Source organism: Carassius carassius, chromosome 41 (genome assembly GCF_963082965.1).
Source record: "Carassius carassius chromosome 41, fCarCar2.1, whole genome shotgun sequence".
Classification (NCBI taxonomy): Eukaryota; Metazoa; Chordata; class Actinopteri; order Cypriniformes; family Cyprinidae; genus Carassius; species Carassius carassius.
Window position 1 is genome coordinate 13625770 of NC_081795.1, and position 14236 is coordinate 13640005.

Below are 14236 nucleotides of genomic sequence, written 5' to 3' on the forward strand. Positions count from 1 at the left end.
GTATTGAGTGAGTGCGGCAAAAAATCTAGTGGATCGCCACCCTCCGCGTCATCATATTATGATATATGCAGTGTCTGTTTTCATATAGTTCCTGCTGTGGAGTAATGGATGTTGCAGTAGCAGAATTAAATCATCTCTTCCATCTCTCAAACCCGGCCGTTTATAGACAGCATGGTGATTTGTGTTGCTGTTGGAGCAATTACTGTACATATGGGCTGTGGGTGGTGAACACACACTGAAGGTACTCACCTTCTCTGGGAAATATGGGAGTATTAAGATTTTCATGATTACATTTAGGGCTGCAACTAACGATTATTTTTTCAATTAATTGGATCAAAACCCTCTTTTTTTTATTGACAAAACACACTGTTCCACATCCTGCAAAATGCTGTCCTTCAAACAAACGTGCAGCACAGTTTAAACGGACAAATGGACAAAGGACAGTTTAATTCCCTGTATTAAAAATGGAAATAATGATGAAGATAGTAAAGAAAAACAATCTCAGTGTTAACAGATAAGAAGAAAGTTCTGCAGGAACACACATTCACTCTGAGCAAAGTAACCTGTTACTGTCATTTCTTTATTCTGTAAATATAAGAAATGTCTTACATTTATATTTAATCACACTCTGTTATCCCTTTACACTTACTATCATAGATATAGATATATAACAGATATATCAGCAAAATTAATATTTTTACGCTGAATTTTAATTCCGTTCTCATTCAGTGGAGTCTGAAGTTTAACACAGGCTGTCAGGATGAACCTTCATGCAAAAATAGAAACATTCACGTCAATATGTAACATTTACAGAAAAGGATATTACCATAAAATGCAGTTTACAGTATATGATGAAGAAAAATATCTCCCACATTAAATGGCTCATGCATCTGTCAAAACGCCTGACAGGACAAGCCGTGTTAAACATTACACTAATGCATTAGCTTGAAGTTAAAAATAAAGCATTGTCATCTTTCGGGCATCTTGGATCACGCATCTTTCCCGCAGCAGCTCACTCTGTTTCATCCTCTATTTTAAGATGCATTTCATCCATAGGAATGCGCTATTCACTGCTGTAATTTGTAATTCCTCTCTAGTCTTTTTTCAAAATTTGAAATCTGGGATATTAGCTTAAGCACTTCTGGTTAAATCAAACAGCTTATCTGCATCATTGTTCTGTGGCTACTGCAAAAAAACATCCACCGCTGTTCTCATTCATCTTATACAGCATTTGTGCTTTTACAAAGCTTACAGATGCAAATCTCACCTCAGAGGGTGTCAGCTGTGTATCATAAAGAGATTCATACCAATTAGTGCCAGTGCAGGCAGACTGTGTGTTTGGCATGAGTGGGCCATAGCAACTGCTGAACAGAGGATGTTATTTTCTAGAGAATGGCACGACGCATCCACTGCCAGGCTGTCAGAAATTGCTTTTCCTCCTGTCCACGCTTATGTGTGCTTGCTTTTTCTGTTTTTCAATGAATGATTTTGAGTTTTCCACTGAGGAAAATAACTGCAGCAAAGAAAGAAAACAGTGCTCACTGTCCTGGGAAACAGTAAATCTATTAATCACGTTGCAGCCGACGTGCAATTCCAATGTAAATGGATTAGAGAAGTGAAGGACTGCGTCGGCCAGGGACTTGAACAATGAAATGTACAGCGGAGCGGCTTGCCAGTATAAATGGAGCTTGTGGTGCCTGGGGAGAAAGGCAGGTCTCTAACGCTGAGGGTGTGATGGGAAGGTGCATGCAATAAGTCATAGACTGCGGTCTTCCTACATTCCAGGAATAAGAGGAGACAAGGATTAGATGTCCTTCATTTTAAGATTTTTAGATTGCCAAATACACACACTACAAAGTATTAGACCTTAAGTTTGTATTTATAAAGAGCAGATGTCTTCAGTCATAAATGGTCCAGTTCACAAATTAATCATTTTTTGAACCAGTTCTTTTTAGTAAGCTGCATGAACCATTTCACCAAACCAGACTGAACTGTTTGAAATGGTTTGGCTCAAGTTTGCATGATCTTCAAGTTACTGAATCAGAACTAGCTTTGGACACGGTTGACAGTCATTAAGACTCTAAGTGAGCCTGTGTCCTATGATGCTGGTTTTTGCAAACTCATTCAGTGCTCCAGTTAGTCCAAAAGCACACTAAACTGACAAGAACAGTCATTTGAACAGTTCCAACATGCAAACTGTTTCACAACTGACGAAGGTTTCTTAAAGGTGGGGCAGAATGTATGTTTTGGGTGTCTTTTGCTGAACAGCATGTATGATTAAAAAAAAAAAAAAAAAAAAAAACATAGGAAATGTTTCCTATATATTCCCAAAGATCCAATGGTGGTAGTTCTTGTGTCAACTGTAGTATACTAACAGCGGTTCTCTCTCAAGTCAAGAGTCAGTTAATGGTTTCAACAGTTCTGGAGTCACTGGAAACAGTTCAGACTCGGACATGCCTGAAATTGATGAGCTGTTGATATGAGCATCATTTGTAATCATCATCATCTCACATCATTAAGTGCTTTAATTATTACATTGTTTGTACGTGATGTCATCGCGTGATTATGTAAACAAACTGGTGAAGCGTGTTCATTGAAACAAGCTGTCTGAAAAAACAGTTTGTGGAAAAGGATTGGACTTCCCATCACTTCCTGTCACAGTTCTGTGAGTGATGTTTGAGAAGGCTTGATGAGTCAAGTTGTCACACTGACTGCTGGCCGTTCACTTGTTTTAACACGTGCACATGCAAACACACTCCCATGCATGCCAGCATGAGTATCGCTAAATCGTCCCCTTGGAATTATAAGGTTCTGTCTGACATTTATGTCAAAGTTTAGTTATTCCCATATTGTTATTCTGTGACAACTTATTTACATTATGTGATAGATTTTTTTATGTTGTATACATTATGGGATTTTTATTTAAAAAACAATAAGGTTCTGTCTACACAGTCGAATGGAATGCAAAAATTTTAGAGCTCAATATATTAAAACTACTCGGAATGCAGATAGAACCTTATAATTCCAAGGGGACGAAATGTGATATTGTGCTTAATTGTCAAGAAAAGAATATCAATACAAAATATAATTAATTATTTTGACTTTCAAGGGTAGTATAAAAAAATAAAAAATAAAAAGGTGACATGACATTCAGCCAAGAATGGTGACCCATACTCAGAATTCATGCTCTGCATTTAACCCATCCGAAGTGCACACACACAGCAGTGAACACACACACACAAGTGAACACACACAAACACACTGTGAACACACACCCAGAGCAGTGGGCAGCCATTTATGCTGTGGTGCCCGCAGAGCAGTTGGGGGTTCAGTGCCTTGCTCAAGGGCACCTAAGTCATGGTATTGAGGGTGGAGAGAGCACTGTACATGCACTCCCCCCACCCACAATTCCTGCCGGCCCGAGACTCGAACTCACAGCCCTTCGATTGTGAGTCAGACTCTCTAACCATTAGGCCACGACTTCCCCGGCATTATGGCATAACCTGTAGATGTTCTTGACTTTCTCGGCTTTGAATATTTTCAATATTTGTAGCTCCCATATGCTGTCATAAGAGAACAATAATGGGTGTCCAGTAGATTTTCCAATTTTCTTTTCCAATTTTTCTTCTATGTGTTTTCTCTAAACAAAACCTGACTTGTACTGCTTTTTTATGGCTTTATAAATGTTTCATTTTAGACATATGAATATTTTACCTAGGATGTGACATAATGCCTGATTCATTTTTAATATCTCTGCAAATTTGAATCCACGCACGTTTTATGATAAAGAGATGGAAGCAGCTTATTTAGCAAGATAGAAAGTGGGAAATGCACTACCTTAAGCAGTAAAAAGCAGACTTTAATTATTTATTGGAGTTCAATAAAACCGGTACGTTCATTTATATCAGCATAAAGCCATTGAAACTCTGCCAGACTAGCAAATCTAGAAACATCCATCAGTGTCATTGTACCTCAATCAAATACAAAGAAAAGAGTGGAATATGAAATGTGATGCATTTGGAGAGAATGAAAGGCAGTTTTTTTGAAACATCATAGCCTAGAGCTTTCTTTAATTGCATTACTTGATCTAATTAGACCCAATAAGTCCACTGCGTTAAGAATTTGCACACGTTTCTGCTCCATTGACACACTTCTTTTGCTCCACAGGGTAGAGAGATCTACAGATCAGGTGATCAAGCCTGTCAACGTGGAGGCCTTATCCAAATGGGTGGGTAAGATCCCCCCAGATGTGCTGCGGGACATGCCTGTCATCGCCCCCATGCTGGCCAAGTTCGGCTATGATCCCCACGCCAACCCTCCCAACTACGGTCGGCCCGACCCCCTCGTCCTGGATAACACTAGAAGGGTGAGCATCGCCATTAAATATCTTTTGTGGTAACTTTATTCATTTCTACATTAAAGCACCTCAACCCCATTTTTCTCCATCTGCTTTTAAATCATCCCGCTGCTATTTTTAGGTCAGATATGTATCGGACACATAGCCATGTATGTGGGTTTAAAGTGTTCCTCAAGCTAGGCTGTATGTTATTAGACTGGGATCAGAGGATCACTTAGCTTTTGTGCTTTTTACTTTTTAATCCAACTATTAAAAGTAATTTCAGTTCCACACATCCTGCATGTGTGAGCAGCTCCATGTGAAAAATGGGTACTTGTGAGTTGCACATCTGGGACTAGCACAGGAGGGTTATGCAGATCAGATAATTGTTACAGTATGTGAGCTGTTAAAGCTCTACTGGGTTCTCTCGTGTTTGTCTTTAGATTTTGAAGCAATGCTTATTGAAAGATCTTCTGTTTATTGGTTTGAAAGGCTTATATCGAGACTGAGGGACAGGACTGCAATATACAAAATAGTTACAATAGACTGTATTTGTTGACATTTATTGATAAATGAAAATAGATAGATAGATGTGACTCAAAACAAAAATGTTCATATAAAATCTCTGCATTTTATGGTTTTTAAAGGGGGGGTACAATGGTGTTTCATGTATTCAGAGTTGTTCAGAGTGTTAAAGAGATGGATTCTCATGCTAAACATGGCCAAAGTTTTAAAAAATAATTTAGAAGAATGACAGAGAATTTCTGTGCTGAAAATCTTACTTCCGGGTTGGTACAAGTTTCGGCTGTTTTTTTTCGATCGTGGATCTAATGATGTAGACGAGAGAGAAACTCCTTATATGAGCATTTCTTCCGGAAAAGCTCGCCCGTGCACACACATTGAGACCACGCACACCAACGCGCTTCAAAATCGTAGGCAGCGCTGCATAGGATTTGTTCGAGAATGCCTCCAAATAACTGCGTTTTTGGATGTGAGGGAAAGTTTACAGTGTTCAGTGTATTTTTCTTTTATAAATATGATAAAACTAAAGACTTTTTGGATATATGAAGGATGCAGTACTACTCTATAGGTACTCAAGATTAACATGAGATTAGGTGAAACTGTGTATGTTATGTACCCTTTAAGTAAGTAAATATGTAGAAAAATTACAGCTTATTGTTGTTTTGGTCCATAAATATAAAAATATGAAATGTTTTTTATTTTTCTGTTTCACATAAAAAAAAAAAAAAAAAAAAAAAAAAAAATATATATATATATATATATATATATATATATATATATAATATTTTATGTTTTGCATTATTATTATTATAGATCTACTCCTAGGTAGACACTAGAAATCTCACTTCACCCATCCATCATTTTGTATTCGTTCTCTCAGTCCCACATTATTTAGATGAAGTGGGTGTTCTTTATAAAGAACCAAATATTGATTGACACTGTATTGAATCCATGTTTCCATCATCATTTTGATTGCTAATGATTCATTGTTCACTGGTGGATATAAAGCCAACTTACCACTGTCGAACCTCAATAAATGTACATTCTATTATGAGCTGAGCTTGTCAATTTGACCAACCATTTATTTTCCATTAATCTAAATTCTTTGTGTAATTCCTTTCTCTCCCTTGTTTATTGAGCTTAAGATCAAGACAATTTGGATGCTAATTCAGTCTATGATGATAGTTCAAGAAAAGTTGCTGCTTGCTCACTTTATCATCGATAGCTCAAAATGATGATCACATGACTGAAATGTTACTTTAGAGTGACCCTTTCTTCTAGTTTAGACTGGAAGTCCTGTTTTAATAAAGAGAATTTAGGCTCAGTTCTTACATCAGCAGTATTACTCCATGCTTGCTCACAGCTTCTACCCATTTGCATCAGTTAATGACGAAATCATAAGCTAAACTATGGAGAAAAAAAAGAATATAAAATGTTTTTAATACTCCATAAGAGCTTTTGTTTATTTTTTTATTTTTTTTGAGAAAAATTGATCAGAATAGCTCCAGTCTTTTTGTTTTCTTCAAGCAGACAGGTTTCGAGGTGCTTTGAGTTACAGGGAAACAGTTCTGGTTGTAGCGGTGTTCCCTTGCGTTGCTAAATAATGAATACCACGCCATTCAAGGTGGGCTACATGGTCTTGTCATTCACAATGAAAGGCCAGATATAAATCTTCACTCTATTAGTGTTTTTCCATGTTGAAATGACACAGAACTTAGGAAAATTGCATGACTTGATGGAGTGCTGACTGTGGTGGAAAGCATTTTTATGACACAGTCACGATGAAGAGTGTGGTGTTTTTCCTCATAGGTCGGGACGAGGCCCCTGTCAATCTCTATCAATGTGCCAGTCCGGCTCCGAGGGGTTTATGGGAAAAGCTGTGTCAGATTCCTATCCTTGGAAAACTATCTGTGGCATTGACACAGCTGGGCAAAGTTTTCTGGCCACATCTTTGTCCTGGTTGCCCTTTTCTCAACTGTAGGAATGTATTTGTGGTCGGAATATCTTGAAATCCAATTAAGATTTATAAATATGGTTAAAAACATTCTTCAAAATACCTTCTTTTGTGTTCCACAGAAGAAAGTTGTACAGCTTTGGAATAGGGATGGGCGTTTTCCGCAAATATCACATTCGAATATTTGAGCTCACAAAAAACGAATATTCGTTTATTTAAATTAAGTTTAATGAGACAGACGTTATTTTTCAGCAACATTTATTGTTTCCGTCATTTTGAACAAGCTTACACACAATAAGCTTGAACATTATACATCGTGTTTTGTTGCTGAAAACCTTTAACAATGCGTGCAAACAAACAAAAGTACAGATTAAAAGCAAAAAAAAAACAAAGTGAACCAAGAAAAAACGTAAAGCAGCCTGCAGCAATTAGGCTATTGTAGAACGTAGCCTACACTTAACTTTGAAACTTTTAAACTGTCAGCAAATCTTTTTTGCTTTTTTTTCTATTGTTTTACATGTTCTTGTTAAGAAATACGGGCATGTAAACATGATCGGGGGAAAGTCGGCTCCTAGTCTGTTAACAATAAGGCCGGCCGCGGAGAAAAAACGCTCTGACGTTGCCGGGATACACAAATAACGGTGTGCTAAGCGAATAAGTTTTGTGAAGCGCTTCGTGTTTTCGTTTCACCACTGAATGGGATCCTCATCTGGTGGAATACATGGCTCCAGCAAGAACTGTTCCCACTCGTCTCGACTGGACTCTCTGTAATCATCGCTGAAGAACTGGCTCAGCCTTTTCCGACGAGTGGGCATTGCATCCTCTTCATCGTAGGTGGCGGTGCATCCGCGCCACTCGCATCAAGGAAAATATTCTGATAATGTTCAAAAAAGTTTTTTTTCTTACTTCTCTCATGTTTTCGTCGAGAAACCTGAGATGTTTGTGCCGAGGGTCTAGGGCAGACGCGAGAAGAGGAGTTTTCACTGCATTATCCAAGTTAGCGGTGTTTATTCGTTGCTTGAGAGATGAAAGGCCGCAACAATGTTCTTGAATTCGGTCACTTTCTGTGATTCTCCACGGCATATCTGAAGTACTGTAGAAGACCGCAGTTCTTACGGGCCGTTCACATATCGCGTCTTTTGCGCACTCAAGTTTGTTATTTCCAATATAGGAGCGCGATATGCACGCTCATAATGGAAGTGACGCAGTCGCGATGCGCACGCGGTGGGACGCGCCCATTTTTTCCAGGAGTTAAAAACATCTCAACTTTTCAGAATGCCGCAAGCGCACCACAGGTCATGTGACAAGAACTAACCATTAAGCTTCATCCTTTCCCGTAACAACGTAAAAAGCTCAGCCAAGATGAAGGAACAGCTGATCATAGCTGTATATGGATTGCCATTTTGAAATAAATTTAGTAGCAGAGCTACTGAAAGCGATTTTTTGTGTGCTGCAAATCCATTTATCCTTTGCTGAAATTTCTGCGTCTTCATGGTGAGAGCGCATCATTGATGCTTAGCAACAACACACGCCTCAGGGGCGCTTCTGCCCGAGCACTTTGGAAAGAAGGAGAAAGCTGCGCGCCTAGCGTTTTCCACGCATTTTTAGGCGCGATATGTGAACGGCCCTTGATTCATTCATTAATTATTTTTTGCTTGCATACATCTTCAAATATGCCGTGGAGAATCACAGAAAGTGACCAAATTAGGTTTTATTTTATTTTATTGCTAAATTCGAATATCATTTTTATTAATCGAATAATTAGAGCAGAACGAATATTCGAATGTTCGACTATCCGTGCATGAGAATGAGTTGTTCTCCATGTACTCCATGAAAATCTGAAGCGGTTGTCAACTTGACACTAGTGCAATTGCACTTTGCAGTAAGATTCCTTTTAGTTGAGCCATTTCTGCTCTTTTGGACATATCACTCTCAGCCATTCAGTTGGTGCCAATCTTTGTCAGTTACATATGTTTCACTTGTTGAATAAAACTCATGCTGTTCTTTTCACTGAAACCCTGCAATCTTCAGATCCCTGTTTTGTTTGAAAAGAACAGTTTTTCAACTAGCAAATTCTGCAACACTGTAAATGTTTTTAACACACATGGGCACACATGAACGTTGTTTTGCTCCAAAATGAAAGAGGGAACTTTTAAAACTGGGTGCAGGAGCATGTTGTTTGTTTTGTATTTCATCTTTAATGCATTTGTTTGGGTTTCTGCATATTTTGGACAGTTTTGTGCATGCTTGTGTCCTGCGCAGCTTTTAAAAAGCTATTGTTGTAATCCCTTTCCTTTAACAGCCAGATCAATCTTTTGACTCGAGGCAGTTTGTGTATATGTGTGAGCGAGAGAGAGACATATGGAGAAGCACATCTGCTGCATATTAATGTGTATTTCCCCTGGATCAAACACAGCTGCATGGATCATACATTAAGCCTCCCCCTCTCTCCTTCTTCATGAAGTACGACACACACACTACAGCGAAGATCTAAGATCTGCTCACAAGGTGTGTGTGATGCAGACAGGCCGTAACACAGAGCATATGCAGTAAAATTTGTGAACTGTGCTGTGACTGTTTTTGAAGTTTGAGAAGCAAGCTGAGCTTCAGAAGGTGAAGAATATGAGCCGTTTTATTTCGACTCGTTTTAACATCCATTAAACACAGGGTTTCTCTGTGCTTTAAGTATTGTAGTGCTGTCACAGTAGGTCAGCCGGTCTTTAATTTGCTCGTGGTGCATCTTCAGACCTCGGATTGCTGAAATTGATTTATTAAATTCATTATTTAATTCAATAACTGAATGCAGATGAGATGGTTTATTCCTACAGGAGCATCCAAATGTAGCATTATTGTGATTGGTATTGGTATATTTGCTTCTTGTTAGAGTAGTGCATCCCACCGAGGATGAGGATCTGCTTATGTTGTGGTGCGAAAGTGAGAAGTGCACAAGGAATTCTGTCGCTTGTAAGATCGCTATCATGCATAATGCGAAATGCTAAAACAGTGGTCTTTATATAAACAGAGTTAGTTAAATGTGCAATTTTTATATTTCAGGAAATTGATTGCTCATTTTAAGTTAGAGCTCTCTAAATTATTCAAAATGCTCTTGCTACTGCAAACATTTGCATAAAAAACAACTGCCTGAAGTGTTTCTAAAACGAGAAAACCTTCAGTGTAAGAGGAGGGTTTAGGCTTGTACATTATTTGAATACTTCATTTTCCAACAGCGACCGTCCGCGTTTTTGATTAATTCATCTCTAGATTTTCTTTGGTCTCCTTCAAATTATGTCCTTGCTTTAAGCAGGCCGTTGCGGCTTTTTATAATATTATATAATATTATATAATATATATAATATTTTATAATATTCTTGATATTTTTGTACAGTATCTGGATAGCTGTGGAAATGGCTTTGAAGTCTTTGAAGGCTTTGAAGTCGCAAGCCTCTCAATAGCGAGGTTTCCTTGGAAACAGAGGTGAACTGCAAGACTCCAGCTCATCAGAAAAAAAAGCTACGATGTTGCAGAGTCACGGTGCAGGTCTGTAGAAGAGACCTCATGAACTCAGGGTTACAGCTGAGGTCTGTAAGATCTGATGACTTTTGCAGCTGCTCTGCCTTAACATGTCATGGTTTAGTCCTCTTTGTTTTGAGACAGATTCGAGGAAAACCAAGTATTTTTGTTGGATTTAACTTCCAAAAACCAAGTATTTGTGTTGGATTACTCAACGTTGCATCAGTTACAGTATCAAATACCTGAGACGGGCTAACTTTCGAAGCATTTTTACTACCACTTTATTGCTTTCATAAAGTCCTTGTTAAGACCCAATAAAGTCACAATGAGAGTTTTGCAGCTTTTATGTATTTTAGCTTTGAGGGTGTCTAAATGCTATTGTACTCATAAAAATAAAATAAAAAACATTTTGCATGTAATATTTAAACAAAAATTTACAAGGTCCAACTTTCCTGTTTAAGTGATATCAGTTAATAAATACCCAAATAAAAAATATAATTTACCCATCATGTCATTTCAAACCTGTATTCCTTTATGGAACATACAAGAAGATATTGTTTAGTTTTCGTCTGTTCAATAAAAGTCAGTGGGGTCCAAAATATCTTTGGAATTTAGTGGGGTCTATTTTATAGACAAAACAAAAACACAATCTGCTGTGATTCTTCAGAATTCATAACGTATTAAAGGTTTGAAACAACATGAGGGTAAGTAAATGATGACAGACTTTTCATTTTGTGAGAACTGTCCCTTTAAGAACCCTTTTCCTGCCATTAAACAGTGTTTTTACAAAAGCAGTGTAACCCATTCTCAATATCATTGCACTTTTTAATGCTTGTGTCTTGTGGTAATTAAACTCAGACCTAATTTCTTGTGACAGTAATGCACCATTAGTATTGAGGGAACTCAAGTGTGTAAAGCCTCAATAAGTATTGAGGCTTTACTAGATGATACTAGATGATATTGATCTGAGCACTCCAGACTCATTTGGTATAATGAAGGTAGCACTATCACATGTCCATTGTCTTACCATTTAGTGAAAAATAAACAGATTAGCGTAATTCTATGCTAACAAGATATAAGGAACACTTGTGGGTTTTGCAAACAGTCATACTGTGTCAACTCGAGCCATGAAGTTTGGTCCGGTTGACATTTTTACCAGGACACAGTTATCTATGAAGTCATGCCAAGAGCAAACAAGAAAACATTAAAAACAGCTGTTAAACTCTCTATAAATGGCTTTATGCTGATATGCATGGACTAAAGGACAAAGAAATTAAATTTCCTGTCAACTGCATCCATAGCCATCTCATGTATTGTCTTAGCTGTAAACGCTTTGATGGTTTCCTTTGCTTATATTAACTTCTGTCTGGTTTGTTTATGCAGATAAAACATGATTCACCTAAACAATGTAGGGCAGCAGTAACATGAAGACAGGTGTATATAGTGTAGTTGGCCAAGTTTCAGTGACATTATCTTATCAAGGCATCTGTGAGTTTCAGTGTTTAGATTGACTCTTCCTTGCCCATATTGTTGCTCTTCACTAAAGCTTCTATACATCGCAGGATGCAGAGAGCAAGTGTCAGTCTTGTTTTTCCACCCTTTAATTGTCTTTCATAGGTCTCCTGTGAATAAGTACATTTTGAATCCTGTCCAAAGCCACAATCGTTGCCTATTAAGTGATTTTGCAGCTTCGTTATGATTTATGTTGGGAAATTGATATTAAGATCAATAAGTCGGTCTCAACAGTGCTGCTAGTGGCATAATGTGGAAATGGTCATGTTTAACTGTATTGGAGGCTAATGGGGTAAGAGAAGAATCGAGTCATGGTAAAGCGTCTGATGTGTGTGTTAACACACTGAGTCAGCAGTGTCTTCCTGCATTAGAGGAGCTGTTGTTATATGACTGTCCTACAACAGTTTCATTCATCTTTGATGAATAGCTTTTGCCATTTCTGTGGTATGGAACAGTGAGCACCAGCTCTTCAGCGGATTCTTCCTCGCTCGGCTGCGTCTCTACAACAGGTGATTCTGGATGTAGTGGTGCTGCACAGATCTGTCATATCCCTGTCTGCTCGCCACCGCTCATTGCTCTTAATCAGACCACCCTGCTGTGTCCTAGGCATTACACTATAAGCTCTTTATGCATGTCTGTACATAATGATGATTTCCCTTGCTATCTCCACCTCTATTGCTGATCCTCAAATGAAAAATTCAAGAGAACAGAAAGAGATTTGGTGGTTGTTTTATTTAGGGCTGTTCATTTAGTTGTTGTAAGGATGCAGTTATATTAATATTGGTAAGCCAATAATTATTTGCATGTTATGATGATAACTGTTATTAAAGTTTTAAAGATTAGATTTAAGTGAGCGTTAGATGAAAACAAAGCTAGGCCTATTATAGAAAAGTCGAAGAAACTGTTAATGGAAAAAAAGTACTGTTATGCTCACCATTTCAACAATTATTTGATCAAACGTAAAGTCAAAACAGTAATACTGTTAAATAATATGAGTATTTACAATCATTGTTTCCTATGTTAATATACTTGTGATGTAAAGCTGAATTTTTTTAGCATGATTACATCTCAGTGTCACATGATTCTTCCGAAATCATTCTAATATGCTGGTTTGTGCTCAAGAAACATTTCTTATCATTTAATGTAGTTAACTTTGTTATTTGTTAAATTTATTTGAAAAAGAAGTTTAAAAAGAAAAAGAAGACTTTACTGTCACTTTTGATCAATGCATCTTTGCTGAGTAAAAGTATTATTTAAAAAAATAAAAATAAAGAAAATCTTATTGCTTCCAAAATTTTGAATGGTTTTATACCTTTAACTTAAATTTGTAGAACAATAAAGATGTTAATGTGCATAATGTGTTAAGCTATTGAAGGGCTTCAGGAGGGTTGTAATCTAGTGAACAACTCATATGGACTGCTTTTATGGAATTTATCATTTTTTTCCACATTTTACCCAAAGACATATGGGTCTTGAAACAACATGAGTCCTTTTTTTATTTTAATCCCAGCATGAGCTTTTCTTACATAATATTTTTTTCCTTTCCCATTTTGCCAATTATTGCTTCTTTTGGATGATTAATTTTCTGGCTCCATGCATTTCTAGAAGTCAAACCTACTGTTCAGAGAGCAGCCCGTACTGATAGCTGCAGGAGGGCTGATTGAAACACTGCAGTAGAGAATCCTCCTGCTGGGCTGCACACTCAGTTTTTCCACCGCCGCTTCCCTGGAGCTCCAGAGCTGAAAGGATCTGAAGGACTGTGCCTGTATGATGGTCTCATTTGCACACGCCCTCAGTTACCCACAGCTTTTGTCCGATTATTCTCTATACTTACAACTCTTGCTTGAAGAGTAAATGTGTCCTATTACATCAGCACTGGAAAATTCACTTCACGATTGAAGCGAGCCAAACTAATGTCATACGAGGTCTTGGCTGTCTCAGTATGTGTGTCACTGCTGTTAAATCCAACATAGAGAAGCAGATACATCATTGCAGCAAACACAGACCTGCTCGTCAGACACTTGTTTTAATGGGGATATGAAGGAGTGTTTGGGGGCAGGATAAGATAAAATATACTTTTTTAACTTCTGTGTTCTACATGTCCTACTCATTCATTTTACAAAATGAATGAATCAGATCTAGTCACAGCCAAAATATGTGAGCAAGAGTCTGTCTTTGTCCTAACTATTGTTTGTTCTCCAGCCATGGTGATCATACGACTTCCGAGTCCTCACCTCTAATGCAACATTCACAGGACTTAGTGTGGCTAACAGTCTTGGATGAGTGATAGATTGTTACGAAATGGGAAACGGGAAAATGCATGCCTTTCTCATTGCAAATTAATTCCACACAGGCTCTGAACCACAAGTTTGGCTAGCCAACTCGGCTCTAACCCAAAGAAC

At 37.8% G+C, this 14236-nt stretch overlaps 1 protein-coding gene across 4 annotated transcripts in view; it reads left to right on the top strand.

The window, feature by feature from the left end:
• Positions 1–14236, top strand: part of LOC132122786 (protein-tyrosine sulfotransferase 1) — a 37838-nt gene that overhangs the window by 20060 nt on the left and 3542 nt on the right. For all 4 annotated transcript variants that reach the window (XM_059533196.1, XM_059533197.1, XM_059533199.1 and 1 more), the window contains exon 3: positions 4168–4366. In XM_059533196.1, the coding sequence (XP_059389179.1) occupies positions 4168–4366 (199 nt within the window). The remainder of the gene's footprint in view (positions 1–4167; positions 4367–14236) is intronic.